At 33.8% G+C, this 18,594-nt stretch overlaps 2 protein-coding genes across 5 annotated transcripts in view; one reads left to right on the forward strand and one right to left on the reverse strand.

The window, feature by feature from the left end:
• The first annotated feature begins 20 nt into the window (after window positions 1-20).
• Window positions 21-16,923, forward strand: ERI2 (ERI1 exoribonuclease family member 2). Its single transcript, XM_052001393.1, is given in 10 exon segments — window positions 21-144; window positions 5,558-5,628; window positions 5,716-5,799; window positions 6,513-6,640; window positions 7,199-7,355; window positions 10,971-11,071; window positions 12,981-13,062; window positions 13,630-13,718; window positions 13,931-14,549; window positions 14,552-16,923. Coding segments are annotated over 10 exon segments (2,055 nt in total). The 5' UTR covers window positions 21-121; the 3' UTR covers window positions 15,253-16,923.
• A 1,287-nt stretch (window positions 16,924-18,210) lies between these two features.
• The window catches only part of ACSM3 (acyl-CoA synthetase medium chain family member 3), a 37,042-nt gene continuing 36,658 nt past the window's right edge, over window positions 18,211-18,594 (reverse strand). For all 4 annotated transcript variants that reach the window (XM_052001488.1, XM_052001485.1, XM_052001498.1 and 1 more), the window contains one exon: window positions 18,211-18,392. In XM_052001488.1, coding sequence (XP_051857448.1) covers window positions 18,306-18,392 — 87 coding nt within the window. In that variant the 3' untranslated portion in view covers window positions 18,211-18,305. The remainder of the gene's footprint in view (window positions 18,393-18,594) is intronic.

An 18,594-nucleotide genomic window follows, 5' to 3' on the forward strand; every position in this document is an offset into this window, starting at 1 on the left:
AGCTTGGTGGCGGAAATGACGCCATCAAAGGCCGCGGGAAGTTTGAAATGAGGGAAAGTCGCTTCTCGCTGGCTTTTGGTCGGCGGACCGGGAACGGAGAGCCGAGAAGTCTCAGGAAGCAATGGCCACCAAGAAACTGGCCCGGTATATTTGTGAACGTGTGTGTGTTTTTGAGTGCGTGCGTGTTGGGGTGGAGGGAGGGCGTGTGAGTAGAGCCCGACGCGCCTTGAGTACGGTTTCTGCGAGCGAAAGCGCATGCGCATATCTGCGTCGGGGGAGAGCATTCTAGGGACCTCGGTCGTGCACTCTTGGGATCATTCCCTGTGGGATCCTATCCGTTGAGTCTGGGCTCTGAAGGAAGGAAGGATGTTGCCTGACCGCCAATAGGGTCAAGGCGAGGTCATGGGGTGCATCTGTCTGTATATTTCTGGATTCTAATCCTCTCTCGGAGATTTATTAACTGTGAGGTTGACCTGGGCTTGGTCATGGAACCTCTCAAACTCAGTTTCCTTATCTGTAAAACGGGGATAATCCCATCTTCCTAACCGAGTTGATGTGAGGATCAAGCGAGATATAAAACACTTTGTAAACCTCAAAGTGATATTTTACTTGCCTTCCCCTCGCATTTATATGACACTTTGAGGTTTACAAAGTTCTTTACAAATTCCCATATTTTATTCTCATAACAATCCTGGAGATACTACTATTAGTCCCTTTTTTAAAAATTGGGAAACTAAGTCAGAGTTCACTTGACTTGCTCAGGATCTCTCAGCTCCTGACCCCGGTCAAACATTTATTAATTCCCTATTGTGCGCAAGACACCGAGCGAGTCTTACTTTCAAAGAACACAAGAGCTAAAGGAAGGAGACAACTTGTAAATAACTATGTAAAAACCGACAGGATAAATTAGATATAATTAAGGAAGGCATCAGAATTAAGGCTTCCTGTAGGTGGTAGGATTTAATTTGAGACATGAAGGAAGCCACAAAAGCAGAGATGATGAGAGAGCATTGCAGGTATGGGGGACAGGAAGTGAAAATGCAAGTGTCCAACATTCCTTACCTTCTAACAGTTCACCTAGTTAAGTCATCAGTATTTATTAAACACCTAACCATGTGCCTGGCTCTGGGAAAACAAAGGAAAGTCAAAACAGAAAATAAAAGCACCCCCAACAGATTCGTCTTTAAGGAGCTCACAAATAATGAGGAAGACCATATGCAGACAGCTATATATACAAACATCCTGGATGATAGAGGTAATGTCAGAGGGAAGGCACTATCATTTAAGGAGGATCCTTCAGGAAAGGCTTCATTTCCACAGGTATGAGATTTGGGGCTAACAGCTAGTGAAAATGAATGTAGTTGGGAAATGGAGCAATTTGTGTAAATTAGCAATCCTTTGCTCCTGGATCATGTATCATGGAAGTATAAGAAAATTGGAAAAGTAAGATGGTCTAGATAAAAAAGGGTTTTAAAAGTTAAAATTTTATATTTAGTTCTGAAGGTGTTAGTGAATCACTGGAATTTACTGAAAGGGTGATGGCAGATCTGACATATTCAGACCTATGCTTTAGGAAAATCACTTTGGTAGCTTAGTGAAGAATGGACTGAAGTGGAGAAGAGATTTGAGCAGGTGGAGAACTAAAAGGCTATAGAAGTACACTAAATATAAGATGATTAGGGCCTGTATTCTGCTAGTGTCAAAGGAGAGACAGGAAAATAGAATTGACAAGATCTGGCAATTGATTGGATATGAGGTGGTAAAAGGAAAGGAGAGTCCTGGATGATGACTAAATTATTGAATTCAGTTTCAAATATGTTGATTTTAAGATCCCTATAGGATATTCAGTTTGAGATGATCCAATAGGCATTTCTCTCCTATTACAATGTATTCATAACATTTTGTGCTGGGAAGATTTCTAAGTGTTCAGTTTAATTGTCTTTTCACATAAATTGTAAATTCTTAAAAGCATGAGATTGAATCTTATAACTTTTTGATTTCTATTAGATCTTCACTTTATGAACATGTAGGTTTCTGGAAATGTTCTCTGATGAGAAAAGTGAAACCTCTTGGGAGAGGCATACCTATGGATAGGGGGATAAGAGGAGGTCCAATAACTGGGTCAGAGATGAGAGGCTGAACTGAAAGCAAAGAAATGTATTAGCATTTAAAAGAAACTGCTCTCAGCAGCTTCAACTTCCTAGGATACAGATTTAGTTTTTATATTTTTCAGGCCTTCATAGAGTATATAGCTAATCAGCATCTTTCTTCCAAAATTTAGAATAGATAAATAGCATCTTTCACAGACGGAAGAAAGAGAATGGAGGAAATCATTCAAGCTTGAGAAAAGGGGGATTTCAGGTAAACTAGTAGTTATGTAGATGCCAGGGTTTGTCATCAGAATGAGAAAACTTTCCCTTTTTAAGGGCAGGAGACAAGGGAAGATAACCAAATATTTTTACAATTGTGAGAGAGGTACTTGCATAGTTTATTATATTGTTTCATCAAAAGCATTTTGAAACTTTCTTAGACCAAATATAAGTTGGCAATCTCTTTATTGTTAATGTTGTTGAGGAGCATGCCTGAGTGTGAAGGGGCAGGTCGATTCTCCAAAAGCCCCCACAGCTGTGAATCATAACACACTTGAAGGAATTGCAAATCAGCCTTTATTGACATAGATGTTGCTTGTGAATTGGGAATTAAATAAATCAGAGGGAAGAGGAGAGAGGTCAGAGAATGCAACTGCCTTTCAGTCTCCTGTATCCTTATCATCTCACATGAAGGGATCTATTCTGCTGGTCAGAATTAGATCTCCAGCAGCCACTAGCAGGTTGTTTCCATAACATGTGAATGTTAGGGGAACATAACATCAAAATGTTGGAAAGTGATTGTTTCCTATTTTCCCTCAATATAATAGCCACCTAATATTTAACTTAATGAAATACATATAAAAGCAGGAATAATAGTGTACTTCTTTACTGCTTCATACTTGACTTCAGCTACATATTTCATATCTATGTTAAATGTATAGCAACTCTTTATGCTTTTATCTTCATTTTCACAAAGACTTATAATTTCTACTTATTCTATATTTTTCAATGTTTGAGATTAATGTTATTAACAATAATAATAGTTTTGCATTATGTAATACTTTGCTTTAAGATTTGTAAAGTACTTAATAAGAAATCATGAGCAAAATGATTTCAGAAAAACTTAAGTGAAATGTAATGTTTGGGCTAGCTTTCTGGAGGTTCTCTGGAAGGGCCTTGGTCTCATCAGGATAGACACCACACGAATGGTCAAACATAGCATTTAGATTCTTTATTCTGGCCCAGTCTTGATCTTAGTGCAGGAGACATGAGAGCCACCATGAGCCTGGTCAAAGATAGAATGTCTCTTCCAGTCCTTCTTAGCCCTTATATACCTTATTGTAATTACATCATACTGATTGTATACATACATATTGTAATTACGGCATACTGATTATGTGTGAACTTAGAGAACCATTACATCATGACACTAAGTACTAAGTATATATGTGAACTAGAGAACCATAATCTCATCAATTCCATGGAGTTAACACCTTGTTTCAAGTATACTCCAAAGTTCAGGCTCTCTATAATGAAAGACTTAATGTGAAGAGTGAAGTGAGCAGAACCAGGAAAACATTGTTCACAGAAATAGCAATATTTTAATTGTGAATAACTTACCTACTATAAGTAGATCAATAAAGACAGCCCTAAAGGATTTATAATGAAAAAAGCTATATACCTCCAGAGAAAGAATTGATGGCATCTGAATACAGTCTAAAGCAAATAATTTCTTACTTTCTTCCTTTTTTGGTTGAATACAGGTTGAAAACACACAATATCTCACTTTCTTCCTTTTTTTCTTTGAATTTTTTCTCACAAAATGGAATGTCATAATGATTTTGAAAATAATATGGAAATATATTTTAGATAATTGAATACGTATAACTTATATCCGACTACTTAACTTCAGGGAGGGAGACAGAATTTGAAATTTAAAACTTAAAATGTTAAACATTTTCTTACATGTAATTGGGAAAAATGGAATATTATTTTAAAACAAAATTTCAAAGTATCATATGTACATGCTCTCATTTAAGTCTAGTAACAACCTTGTAATGAGCCTACTTTATAGGTGAGAAAATTAAAAATCTCATAGAATTTGACATCTATGGTGTGTGTGTGTGTGTGTGTGTGTGTGTGTGTGTGTGTGTGTGTGTATGTATATATATATACATATATATACACACGCATACATACATATCAAGGGATATAACAAGAAAGAAATGACAATCTGATTTCACAGTTTAAATTCTGTGTGAAGTAATTGTAGAATATGACATGTATATACATAGTTGTACTGCAAAGTTAAGAGTTAAAGAGAGGCAGACAAAGTGCTGTAGGAGTATTTGTGGAAAATGGGGGTTGGGGGAGCAAGTCAAGGAAGCCTTTTTGGAGAAGTTGGCTAAGATCAGCAGATCTTAGCCTTAATGAAAATTAAAGATTCTGAAAGAAATCTTGAAAGAAAAAAAGAAAGAGAGCATGAGAAATTTCAAGTATGGGCTTAACCCTAGGTGAACATACAGAGATAGAAGATCAAGTTTAGAAAAGAGCTTAATTGTTCACATTGATTGAAATAGAGATTATGTTAAAAAAAAAAGAATAACTTGAAATGATATTGTAAAGTAGGTAAGGACCAAATTGTGGAGGACCTTGTTATAAGTCCAATACTCATTCCATTACTATTTAAACTTTATTCACATTAGCCTCATTTTGCAGTTGTAGAACATGAGACTCATAGAGAAATTAAAAGAAAAAGTTAGTCTCCTGACTCCTTAGACTTAATATCAGACTATACTACAATTAATAGTAATTTTACCTTCTGTTCATTTCTGTTTTGATAAGGATCAAACACAGCAATTTTGTTATAAGGGAGCCTCAGAAATAACTATGGGGAACACATTTATAGCTACAGCCTGAGCTTTCCAAATGGTGCAATGCTCTCAATATCCCTATTGGTCTTTGTTTCATACCTCTCCAATTTCAATAGCTGTTTTCTTCATTTTTTAAAATTTATTTTATTTTTTGTTACATTTTAAATTCAAAACTGTTGCCTTCCTTTCCCACCCTGTACTGAAAAAGGCTACTATTTGATATAAATATGAATACATAGAGATCTAGATGTCTATATCTAGCTATCTCTCTATATGTAACACTATACTATCCATACTTCCAATTATCAGTTCTTTCTCTGGTATGGATAGCATATTTCTTAAGTCCTTTGTAGTTGATTTGAATATTTATACTCAAAATAACTTAATGATTCAGTTATTCCTTGAACAAAATTGCCATTACTATATGTACTGTTCTCTTGGTTGTACTTGTTTCACTTTTCATTATTTCATGCAAGTTTTTCTAAAATCAATCTGTTGATCATTTCTTATAGTATGTTGTTCATTTTCACAATATGTAGGCAAAGAAAGGTCCAGTATACTCCTTTAATGATTATCCTTGATCTACATTTTTAGGCAACTTGGATTAATTAGGAGGAAGTCCATCAGTCCTGCTAATAAGGATGAGCAGGGTAGAATCAGGTCAAGTAAGTAGTGTGTTTAGTTTCATCTTATTTTGTATTGCAAAGCATTTTAAGTACTGCTAAGCTAACCAATAATTTGGTCTGTTGCAGAGCAATTATTTGATTACTTAATTATCATTGATTTTGAGTCAACATGCTGGAATGATGGAAAACGCCATTATAGCCAGGAGATAAGTAAGTCTGAATGAAAAGATATGTCAGATAGTGAGTTTAATTAAGATTGAAAACTAAATTAATTTGAGTTTATATTTTGCAGAGGAAATAAAACTTAATAAAACAGTATATATGTGACTTGCATCTTAACATGTGTTCAATCATAATGAATAATTTTAGAATCTAACATTAGAAATGTTATTTTTCAGAATAAAATACATCATGTATTGGTATGTTACTGTAAAATTGATCTGATTTAAATAAAGAGTTGAAAGAAATCATATTTATACTATGATCTAAAACAAAAAAAATTCTATACACGCATGCTAATTACTTGTATAAAAATACTGATGTTCAGGTAATGACCAAATAACTTAATGAAGAAGAAATCAGTTTCTTCTTCTGTAAAGTGAGGTGATTGGATTGGATGGTTTCCCAGCTGTTTTAACTCTTAAGTCTATCCTTTTCTCACTACTTTTTCTGTCTTCATGCTTAGCTGTAGTCATTTAGTATAGTCAACATTTTATTTGAAGAGAACAAATTATATGATCTTAGAACTTTTACCTATGATACAGCCTATTCAGATACCATAGCACCTTTCACTATTCTTTCAATCCTAACTTAACTTTATTGGGAATACATTAATAGTATTGTGTTTTTAATTTGTGGCAGTTAAGATGTAGTTTGCTAATTCTATTTTAACATTTATATATATATATTGATCATTTTTTTAGTTGAATTTCCAGCAGTTCTTCTAAATACATTAACTGGGGAGATTGAGTCTGAATTCCAGACCTATGTCCAGCCTGAGGAACATCCAGTTCTTTCCAAATTTTGTGTTGAACTGACAGGTATAAAACAGGTATGGCATAAATATGAAAATTTAGAAATAAATTGTTGTAAGGAAACAAACTCGAAAATGAAGGACTTTTGGAGTTAAATTTATTAAAGGCTAAGAAAAATGTTCTTTTCCCCAAATATCTATTAGTTCAAAGATCACATGTGTGCACATATACTCACACTGTACATACATATATATATATATGTATGTATGTATGTGTAGTCATTCATATATGTGTATTAGAAAAGAAATATACTTGGAGAAATTAATATCAAATGCTGTTGTGGAAATTAAGTAACAAAAGTTTGTCTTCTGAAAATTCTGGAGAAATTATTTTTGTTGTCATAGTCTTACTGTATGATTTTATTTTTATTCATCCCAATTTATAGCTATATGTGGTAAGTTGTAAATAGTATGCTAAATTTACTTCCAATTTACTTTCTAAATTCAAATGAATCTACTTGATTCTTAGAAATCAAGACTGAACCACTTTGATAATTAATCTTTTCATTTAAAAAACTCACGTGCCCATTTCTAAACATATAATATCTGAATGTGTTTTTGTGGTATTGTATTTAGGCTCAAGTTGATGAAGGAGTTCCTTTGAAGATTTGCTTATCACAGTTCTGCAAATGGATTCAAGTAATTCAACAGCAGAAGAAGATAATTTTTGCTCCCAGTGTTACAAATAATTCGGCTTCAGATGTAAAATTATGTGCATTTGTTACTTGGTCAGGTATAGAGAACTTTCCTTTTGGATTAGTACAGAATTATTATTGTAAGGCATGTTATTGTTAAGGAAGATATGATGTTCAGATTAAACACAGATAAGATTAAGAATAATGGGGCTTATTTTTAATTGCTTTTTTGTGCAGGAAACTTGTGGTCACCAATAACTTTTGGATCAGCTCCTTCATACCCCAAATACAGTGCTTGGCATATGTTAGCTCAAGTAATTAAATTCATATGTGTCTAAATTTCATCCTATTGAGAACTTTTTAAATCATTTGTCTTTACTATGATAATTTGATGAAAAGGTGAAAATTTCTATATCCATAGACCTGAATAAGGAAAGACCTTACTTCATGTTTGTCTTTTAAGACTCCCAAGATTGAGAGAGAAAGCAGACTCTTTTTACTACTACTTTACTACTTAGAGACTTATTGCTATAAGCAGTAGTATGATGTAATTGACTATCTTCATTTGGTAATAATATTTGAATATTTTTCCTTTATCATTCATCTTTTCAACATCCTTATAAAGTAGCTTCACTATTTTCCTGAGTATAGTGCAGTTAAGAATGACCCAGCCCTCAAGAAATTTAGCTCACATCATTAATGATTTCTGAAATATATATCTCTGCTCCATCCTTTGAGGGACATCCTACTGTTTATTAAAAACACTTCTCTACAAAGCCTTTCTTGCTTTTTCAATTCTATAATGATTCTTTCCATGGCCTCCATTGTATTTAGTGATAATGGATGTGAGTTTACTAAGCTTGTTTTTACTCAATTGGCCTCCCTGGGCTATGGATTCCGATTTTTGAACTCTGCCTTGAAGGATGGATAAGAATTTGAGGGCAGCAATGAGAGAGAGAACATTTTAGAGTGAATAAAGGCACAGTGGCCAGAAAGAGTGGAATGTTTTAGGAATGGTTTGTAGTCCAATCTGGAGCATTGGGTATGTGAAAAGGAATAACAGAAGATTACTAGGAGAAACTAGAGCAAAATTATAGACTATTTTATCTGGAGATAAAATTTAGATTTCATTTGTTAGACATTATAAGCTGTTGGAGTTTTAAGAGTTTAGAATGGAGGTGCTGAGGTATGGGAGAGGACATAATCAGATCGGGGCTTTAGGAAGATCAATCCAACAATCTATTAGAAGATAATTTATAGAGAAGAGAAAATGGAGAGGAGACCAAATAGGAATGACTATAACATTCCAATATTATAACCAAATGCACCTTTTCTTTAAACTTTCTTCTTCTCCAAACTTTCCTGTTTCTGCGAATTGCATTGCTATTTTCCCATTCACCTAGACTTAAAACTTTGAAGTCATCATTTGCTTCCTCTATCTGCTTTTCTTCCCACACTTCCCGTCCGTATATTTAATCATTTGCTTCATATTTCTCTTTAATATTTGTCATATCTATCATCTCCTTTTTATTTTCTTTGTTACCTGCATTTTATGTTTCCATATAATTCCCTAGAAAAGTATGCTCTCTTTATGGTAAGGGTAAAATAAAATACTGCTTCTCCTTAAAGGTCCAGCTCTAATCTACAACTTCCACTCAGATTGCTCTGATGTGCCTAGTATGAAATTATATTTCATTATATTTTATATCTCTCCTATGCACTTAATAGAATCGTGGAATTTCAGAGTTGAGAGACATGAGTAGTCATATACTCCAACTTGTATCTGAACAGATATCTCTTCTTTATATCAATGGTAAATCTAGTATGATCTGTTGCTAATGAAACCATGCTGACTGCTTCCTTTTCTAAATACTCACAAATCTAATTACCAATCATAATACTGATTTTGGAGAGCTGATGATCACACACATTTTCTTATTGTTAGATTGTATTGGAAATTAAAGATGTGGAATATAGTTCTCACCACCACAGTGCCATAGGTAAAATGGTTTTCTTTTGTTAACAAGAGAGGGTTAAAGGTAAGAGTTAGAGGAAAGGAACATTTACAAAGAAGTGATATGACTGATAGCAAAAGAAAACATGAATTAAACTTTAAAATGTTCACAAATCATTCTTAAATTCCCAGAAAAATTCTACAACAAATTATTAAAGTCAAGCTTATTGGCTCGTAGTTTGCAGATTCTATGTATTTTTTCAAAATTTAGGACATTTACTCCTTTACAACCCTATGGCACTTCTTATATTCTCTACAAGCTTTCTGTACTTGAATTGACCAATTCTTTCAGTACCCTGGACATGGTGAATAGAATTCATTCAAGGAGGATCTTACTATCTCTTTCACTTATCTTGGGTTTCAACTCCCTGTTAAGCATTTTTATTCTGGTCCAAAGATCCTTCTTTTTGGCAGGGAAGATAGAAATAGAATAAGATTGAGGAGTTCTGCTTCTTTCCCATTTTCATCACTGTATCTAACTTTAGAAGCAATCTTAACTTTTCTTCCATATTTTTCTTGACTCTAGTAGTATTTAAAAAAAAAAAAGCAATTAAACAAAACAGTCCTTGTTGTTTTTAGTGTTCAGTATACCAGCCTAAGCTCATTCTAAGCTTGAGCACTCCTGCTTTTTGTTTCTATGTTACTACCCTTGATTCTTTCTTGAATACAGTTCTCTTTAAATTGAGCTTCACTGGTGCATTCTTATATGTCCACATCAGTCTCTTTTCTTCCTCACTGGACTCAAACATATTTTGTGTCTTGAACAAAGTACTTTTATACATGTTATTTCCTCTTATAAGCTCCTTGAGGGCAAGAGCCATGTCTTACTCATTTTCTTTGAATTCTCCCCAGCTTCTTGTACTACAGCCCTTTTTATATTGCAGATACTTAACACATATTTGTTGTGCTGAATTGATTGAGTCAATGTGCTCTGTTTTATGATTTTCATTAATAATCTTGGTCATTGAACTGCTGAAAATTAGACAGGTTCACTCAGGTTTTGAGATTGGCAAAATGGCAGATATAGCCAAAGGAGAGGAATTCTAGTGTATTAATGAGAACATTACTGCTGTGCCTGAGGATGAAGATTAACTAGGATAGATTGAAGAATCCAGGAGCTTGAAGTCACAATAAGTGCACAGAATAGGAATGATATAAGGGAGGAAGAAGGATAGGCATTTGTTAAAGGAATTTTTACAGTTTATGGTTTTAGGGGGAAAGCAGTATGAAGTCCATTTTGTATCTGTGCTTGTAAATGGCTGAAACTGAATAGAAATAAAGCTTGTTATAGTTTAAAACATCAGGGAACTGTGAGACATGAGATACCACATTAACTTTTGCCTATCTAAAAACTTACAATGTTTTTATATTATAGGCAGGGTTTTCTAATTTAAAACTATTTTTCTTTTTGTAATATTTAGTTTGTCTTGATGCTTGAGGAATTCTATCACAGACAAATTTCTTAAAAATGAGCTACATGAAATACAACAATTATATTATAAGATGTTAAAAGAGCAGTAAATTCTTTGATCTTGTAAAAAATAATATTATTCACTAGCACTGATCAAGGAGTTATAATTTTATCATTATCCTTCATACTCCCTCTTCCAGTATTTATTTATGGAAGTATAAATTTAGCTAGTGAGAGTGTAAATCAACAGTGATAACATTTTTCTTTTATTTCATTTATTTCACATAGATTGGGACTTGGGAGTTTGCTTAGAGTATGAATGTAGACGGAAACAATTGCGAAAGCCTGTATTCTTGAATTCTTGGGTAGACCTCAGAGCAACTTATAAGGTGAGAAAATCATCAATAGGAATCCAGATATGTACATATATTCATGTTCCTTAAAAGATATTCTCTGAAATAATAATAGCTTATATGTATAAAACTATTTAAAGTTTTCAAAGCACTTCACATACTTATATGAGCCTGATTCTTAATAATCCTGTAAGGTCAGTGCTATCTTTTTTACAGATAAGGAAACCTAGGCTCAGAAAGATTCCAGTGATGTGCCTAGGATTATATTATTAATAAATATCTAAAGCTAGATTTGAACCCATATTTTCCTGACACCTGGGCCATTGCTCTATTTACTAAAAAGTTCATATATTTCTAATATATTTAATGATATGTTTGGTGTAAATAAATAATTTTCTAATATATAAGATTTCTAAAAACAATAAAAGGTGCACATATCAAATCAGAGCTAAAAATCAGAAAAAATATTAATCCTTGGTTAAGTAAATAAGCATTTATTGGAGGTGGAGTCAAGATGATTGAGTAGCAGTAAGCCAATCTTCCTCCAAAGAAAATCAGATTGAATCTTGATGAGGAAATCCAAGAAAAAGGCTAGCTCAAGTCATCATAGGGAGAGAGGCATAAAGGATTGTGGACATTGGGGACAGGGTCTGACTAGGAACATTCTGTACAGGAAAAGGCTGGACACTAGAGCAAGAGAAAATTCCAGAACCATACCTGGGCATCTGAATCCTCTTCAGGGTAGAGGGATAGGAACTGATATCAAGTAGCAGCTTTGTTGCTTACTATCAGGGGCCAAGTGAGGAAAGATCCTTGGGGACCTTGCATAAGGAGCAAAACTTGTATGGAAGTAATCAAGGTAGAAATCCCAAACCAAAGTCTTTAGTTTTATCACTCTGAACTAAACTTCCCAATTGGCTGATAATAACTAAGTCTTACAGAATTTGCTTAGACCCAATTCACTTCCTTTTTTTCCAATTTGTTGTTATTTCATTCTCAATTAGGGAGGTTTGGGAATGGAAGGAAGAGGATATGGATTTTTAAAAACTCAAATGTTAATTAAGTGCCTACACTATGCTAACAGCTGGGTATTCAAAGAAAGATAGTAACAATCCCTGCCCTCAAAGAGTTCTCAGTCTGATGGGGGAGACAACATACAATTACATACCAATAAAATATATTCCTGATAAAAGTGGAAGTAATAACAGTATGCTGAAAAAGACAGGAGGGATTTCAATGGATAATTTAGCCAAGAGGTAGAATTGAAGAGGAAATGTGTTTCAGGTATAGGGCACAGCCAAGGAAAATGTGCAGTGGGGAGCTGAAGTGTCTGATGTGAGGAATAGAAAGGAGACCTACATAACTGAATTTTAGAGTACATGTATAGGAGTAAAACATAAGAAAGATAGTAAGAGACCATGTCATAGAAGGTTTTTAAAATCAAACAAAATTTTCTATTTGATCCTGGAGATGGTATAGGGAGCCACTGGAGTTTATTGACTAGGGAGATGACCTCGACAGAACTGCATATTGGTCACTTTGGCAGTTGTGAAAGTTAAGAATGGACCGGAGTGGTGAGAAGCTTGAGCCAAGAGAGCAACCAGAAGGCTATTTTAGTAGCCCAGATTTGAGGTAGTAAGGACCTGTATCAGAATGATAACAGTGTCAAGTAGAATGAAACATATATGAAAGATGTGATGAAATAGAATTGACAGGACTTGGCAAAAAACTGGACATAGGGGAAAGAGGGAAGAGCTGAAGATGACATCTAGGTTTTGATCAGGGAGGAAGGGGGAGGATTTTAGGTGAAAGACTGTTCAGCTTTCGACATGTTGAACTTAGCAAAGCTATGTCCTTTTGGTCTTCATGGTATAAAAGTTAGTAATCTGTTTCACTCCAAATAACTATCCTGTATTTATAAATACATATCTTTTTATTTGATTAGATTTTCTATAGGAGAAAGCCAAAGGGGCTAAGTGGTGCTTTGCAGGAACTGGGAATAGAATTCTCAGGACGAGAGCATTCTGGTGAGAAAGAGTTAAAAACTGATTTATTTTTAGCTAAAATTATAGAGTGCACATTGTATCTGGGAGATCTAATATGCATTTATTTATAATTTGATTCTTTCAAATGCTGAACAAGATACCATATTAGGTAAGTAGAATGAGGATGATATTAGTACTTTAATGGTTCCATGTCCTTAAGTCATAGGAAGTAAATTGCTGCCATCTAGTGACTGTTTATGGTCCCTAATATGAGAATATTGCATTGGGAGATCATGTGAAGTAAAACATGTTTAGAGTATAGTGACTGAATGGAGAACAAGGCAAGGAAATTGATTTGGATACAAGTAAATATTACTTCAAAAATCTTAATGAATTTTTTTGGCCTACTGACTAAATTACTATTGACCTTTTTAATAAAAAGACATGAAAAAATTTGAGTTTTCATTAATACTTCAGTAGTTTTGGTAAGCACTAAGTTTGGGGTTTAAAACAAAATCAAACTATTGTACTGTTAATATGCCTTTTTAAAATTTCTCTTACATTTCTTTATACTATCACAAGGCATAATATTGGTTGTTTTTTCCCTAGGATTGGATGATTCTCGGAATACTGCCCATCTGGCTTGGCGCATGATCAGAGATGGTTGCATAATGAAAATTACTAAATCTTTAGATAAAGTTAGTGGTACCTTGCTTTATTTTTTCTATCATTTCAAGTTATGTGGGTGGGGGGATAAATATAGTTTCGATAGGTAAGCAAACAATTCAAGTATATTTATTTTAAGGCAATCGATAGTGTTTTTTTTATTTGTCATGCAGTATAACATACTTTAGGAACTGTGATCACCTAGTTGCCAAAGCTCTCTTGGATTTGTTTGTGAAACTCATAGGTACCACATTCAGAGAAGAGTCCCAATTATGTTGCCAGAGCTTTAAATCTGAATCAGACTGAAGATGCCCCTGGATGTAAGAATGGAATCCAGCCTTCAAGCATGAATGATGTTTGTAATGGTGAAATTAACATTGGTAAAAATATCATAAATCCTAATGGAAAAAATTATCTAAAGTTAACTTCTATACATCAAGATTACTTACCATTAGAGAGTATCAGAAATCTTACTGAGGTTAAAAGTTGTTTCTCAATTAAAGAATCATCTCTTCTTCCTGGGAAATTACAGCCACCCAATTCTAATTCACCAGGGTACATCCAAAACCAAATAAAAGGTGAATATCTTACCCATAATCCTAAATATAATTTTTCAACACTGGATTCAGGATTAGTGCTTGTCTCTACTACCATTTCATCTGTTAACAATCTTTCTGATATAGATACAAGTACTAGCCTTGACTGTTTGCCAATGCTAGCTGATTGGGAGGATGTAGCTTTACTGCCAGCTTCATGGCCTGAACAAAACACAAACTCTTTATCTTCCATTAATGACTCAAACCCAAGCACTTCATTAGAACCTGAGAAAAAGATAAAGATTTTGAAAGAACAAACAATGATAAGTTGCACAGATTTGGGATGTTTGGGAAAAGCAGAACAACCCCTGAGACATCAGGGTCTGTTGTTTACAGAAGCCCTCATACTACTATTTATAATGTAAAGGAATCTCCAAACCAGCCTTCAAATGTTGATACTTTTAAGTTGCCTAACCTTAAAGTAAATTTATTGAGCAAATCTAAGACTGTTTTGTCTCCTCCCTCAACACTGGGGGAACCACAGACTCCGTATTCCATGGTCATTAAAAGAAAATCTACTCCCCAGGTTTTCTCGCCATCAAAAAAACAGTCTTTTACAATACATGGAGAAAAACCTACATCTCATTGCTCCCCATTGAAAAATTCATTTCTGAAGATGACACCTTCTGTCTTAAAATGTACTGTCAACTTGCAAGAACCTTGGCAGAATAGGAAAATGACACCACCTTTATGTAACTGTGGCCGAAGGTCTAAAAGACTCCTTGTTTCTAATAATGGACCAAATCATGGCAAAGCCTTCTACAGTTGTCCTGTTGGGAAATACCAAAAGAATAGAAAGAAATGTGGTTATTTTAAGTGGGAGCAAACACTTCAAAAGGAGAGAACCAGTAGTATGAATTGTTCACTTTCTACATCAGGAATCAATCTTAGATCTCCTGGAACTTCTTCTAGAAATTTAATCTTTTCTCCTGAAAACTGTCTGAAACTCAGACCATCTATGAGAAGTTGAATATCATTGCTCTTTGTAAACTCTGAACGCTCTTTTAAATCAAACGCTCTTTTAAATTAAATGGATTTTTAATGGAAAAATATAAAAGACATCTAGTACTACAGATTATTGAAAAAAATTCATTGGGCATTCCTGGATGTTATAGATGAGAATGTGTCTGCTTAAATTGGAGACATTAAAGAAATGTTTTTAAGCAAATTTGCTTGTAAAGTACTTAGACTTCCGAAGGTCTAAAAACGTTTGGCATTATGATTATTGTTTTTAAAAAGAAAATTAATTTTATATTGTTTCAGATAGATTGGACTTTAGTCATCAACATTAATTGGGCTTCAATTACCACTTTACCTTATGGTTATTACTTTTTCAATACTATGCCTATTCATCTGTAAAATAAAAGTTCTCAATTTTTAAAGCATATGATGTCTAAACATATGCTACTGTATTGCTTTTTTTGTCCAGCTCTTTAGTCAGTATTATGTAATTATCATAGAAAATCATAAATGAAATATTTTGTAGAATTTTTTTTTTACAAATGCCATCCTAAGACACATAAATACTTTAAAAATTGAATTAGAGCTTGAAACATTAATTTTTAAATTGTTGAATAAAAATAATTATGTTTATTTTGTTTTCATTTAATGATACATTACATGCTAATCCTATGACTGTTGAAGTGTTTTTAAAAAGTTGTGTTTTGGACTGTCTGCCATCTACAGGAGGGAATGGGGGAAAGGAGGGGAAAATTTGGAACCAAAGGTTTTACAAGGTTCAGTGTTGAAAAAATTACCCATGCATATGTTTTGTAAATAAAAAAGATATTAAAAAAAAAAAAGAATCACTGGGGAACTTAAGTGATGGATAGAGTGAGATTTGCATCAAAGAAGCTGGCCGTGGTGTTCTCCAAATTTAGTTCTGCCTAGGGTGCCCTAGCCAGAAATAGAAGCTTTATCTGAAAGCAGGGGTGCAGGGGTGACTAAGATCTGACAAATGAGTCAAGATGTTCTTCTTATTGGAAATAAGATTCAGTTTATTTTTCTATAATGCTTCATGGTTACATAGGAACTTTATATCCATTATCTAAGTGAGATAATCTTCAAAATAATCCTGTGTTTGGAAAATTCCTATTTTAAAGATGAGGAGAAGTAAAGCCCTGAGAGTGGGAAGTAATTGCCTATGGCATAGGGCTAGCAGGCAATATCGATAGGGCCAGAAGGAGTAATTCCTACCAGTTTAGAATACTCATCTTTGATCATTATACACGGCAACAGCAAGATTATACAATGATCAATTCTGATGCACATGGCTCTTTTCAATAATGAGATGATTCAGATCAGTTCCAATATCTTGTAATTACTGGAAGAGAGCCATCTGCACCCAAAGCGAGGACTGTGGGAACTGAGTGTGGACCACAACATAGCATTTTCACTCTTTCTGCTGTTGTTTGCTTTCTTCCTCAGTTATTTTTTCCTTCTTTATCTGATTTTTCTTGTGCAGCAGGAAAATTGTATGTGTATGTGTTGCATTTAACATGTATTGGATTACCTTCCATCTAGGAGAGGGGGTGAGGGAAAGGAGAGGAAAATTTAGAACACAAGATTTTGCACGAATCATTGTTGAAAAATTATCCATGTGTGTTTTGTAAATAAAAAGCTTTAATAAAAAAAAATACAAGTGTTAGCCATTTGTTATTTAAAAGAATGAGCATCTGAAGAGCTGAATTGACTAGTAAATCTATATGTCTTATTTGAATTATAGTTCTCCATTTGTGTGTATGTATGTATGTGTTGTGCTGATCTCAAAACAACTTAAAAGATGAGGTTATCAGAATCATTACCATGTAAACATGCATCTGTAAAGAGCTCATTATGTGCTAAATATTGTGCTGTATATAGGAGATGTGACCAAAACTGACTCCTCATGCTCCATAGCCCCAAGGGTGGAAGTGGTCATACCATGGTCAATTTTTCTCCTAACATAATTTGGAAAGAATATGGAAATTACAGATATGGGTTGAAGCATTGATTTCCACAGTTGTGTTAAATGGGAGCCTGGCAAGTGTCATTACCTTTACTTACATATTTATGATGGGTGAAATTTGGAATAACCGAGACAACAAAGGGTTGAGCTTCCATGCATGTTGATTTTTTTTTTTTTAAACTGCATGCCAACTGCATAACAAATAGGGACTAAAACTTAGGTTGGCATTGAGCCCTAAATACAGAAGAAGACAGATTTCTTTGCCTTAAAAGAAAAAAATCAACAGGACATAAACCAGGATATAAAATTAGATGATCTAATTTCTAATTGGAGTTAAAATGATGGATTTTTCAAGTAGGAAAGAATGATTTTTGGTCGAGTTGGAAGGGAGGGTTTGAGGTTTTTCCTTTCCTAGATTTGAGAGCTGCTGATTAATTGTATCCATCTGCTTTTTATACCATCTATGGCACACCAGTATCTTATGAATTATACTATTTATTTTCCTATGAGTAATTTGCAGAAATACAAGATGGATTTATTGTTCATGAAATGGAATCCATACGGTTCTCTTAATTCTTGCAACAAACCAATTTCATTTTGTAATTGACCTTCCCTATTTATATTATCACTTTTCATGATGATTTCTTATTTTCTTAGTTATAAGATATTTAAGGAAAGGAATTATATCTCATACTTTTTGCTTAAGCTGCACTCAATGTGGTTCCTTACATGTAGCCAATACTGAATGGTTATTTTAAATACTTGAAGCTCCAAAACTGATAGCTACCTACATCTTAATTTGTCTGCACTACAAAAATAATTCCTTGCTATATAGGATTTATTATTGGCCTCCTTTTAAGGAAATGGTGACATTAAGATTATTTGTTTTATCAGAATTAAATTTATACATTTTAAGGAATTTTACTTCAGAATTCCATGTAATACTACTAACCACAAAAGATGTTTATAAAACCACGAATCTATGAGTATCCATTTCTTTATTTCATCTTTAGGATTTAAGTTTCAGAAAATATTTGGGTTTTACAGGTATTATAGTATGACATAATCAAAGAAAACTAGACTTTCCCCCATTCTTTCTTCCGCAATTCATTTCTTTTTATCTTCCCACTGATGGTCTTTGGCAACTCGTGAACAAATTCCACCTATTGGCATCAAGGTGGTAAAATGTTATTCTAGTATTTTGCAAGTAATAGTAAAATAAATTGTACTAAGCAACCTTCATTTTGATGAGAGTGAACTCTGTAATCACTCTGAAACTGTATTCCCTTTTTGATCTGTACAGTTAACACTCTGAAACTGTGTTCCCTTTTGATCTTGGAGTCTTAAGCCCTCCTGGGAAAGCAT

This window comes from Antechinus flavipes, chromosome 1 (assembly GCF_016432865.1).
Source record: "Antechinus flavipes isolate AdamAnt ecotype Samford, QLD, Australia chromosome 1, AdamAnt_v2, whole genome shotgun sequence".
Lineage (NCBI taxonomy): Eukaryota > Metazoa > Chordata > Mammalia > Dasyuromorphia > Dasyuridae > Antechinus > Antechinus flavipes.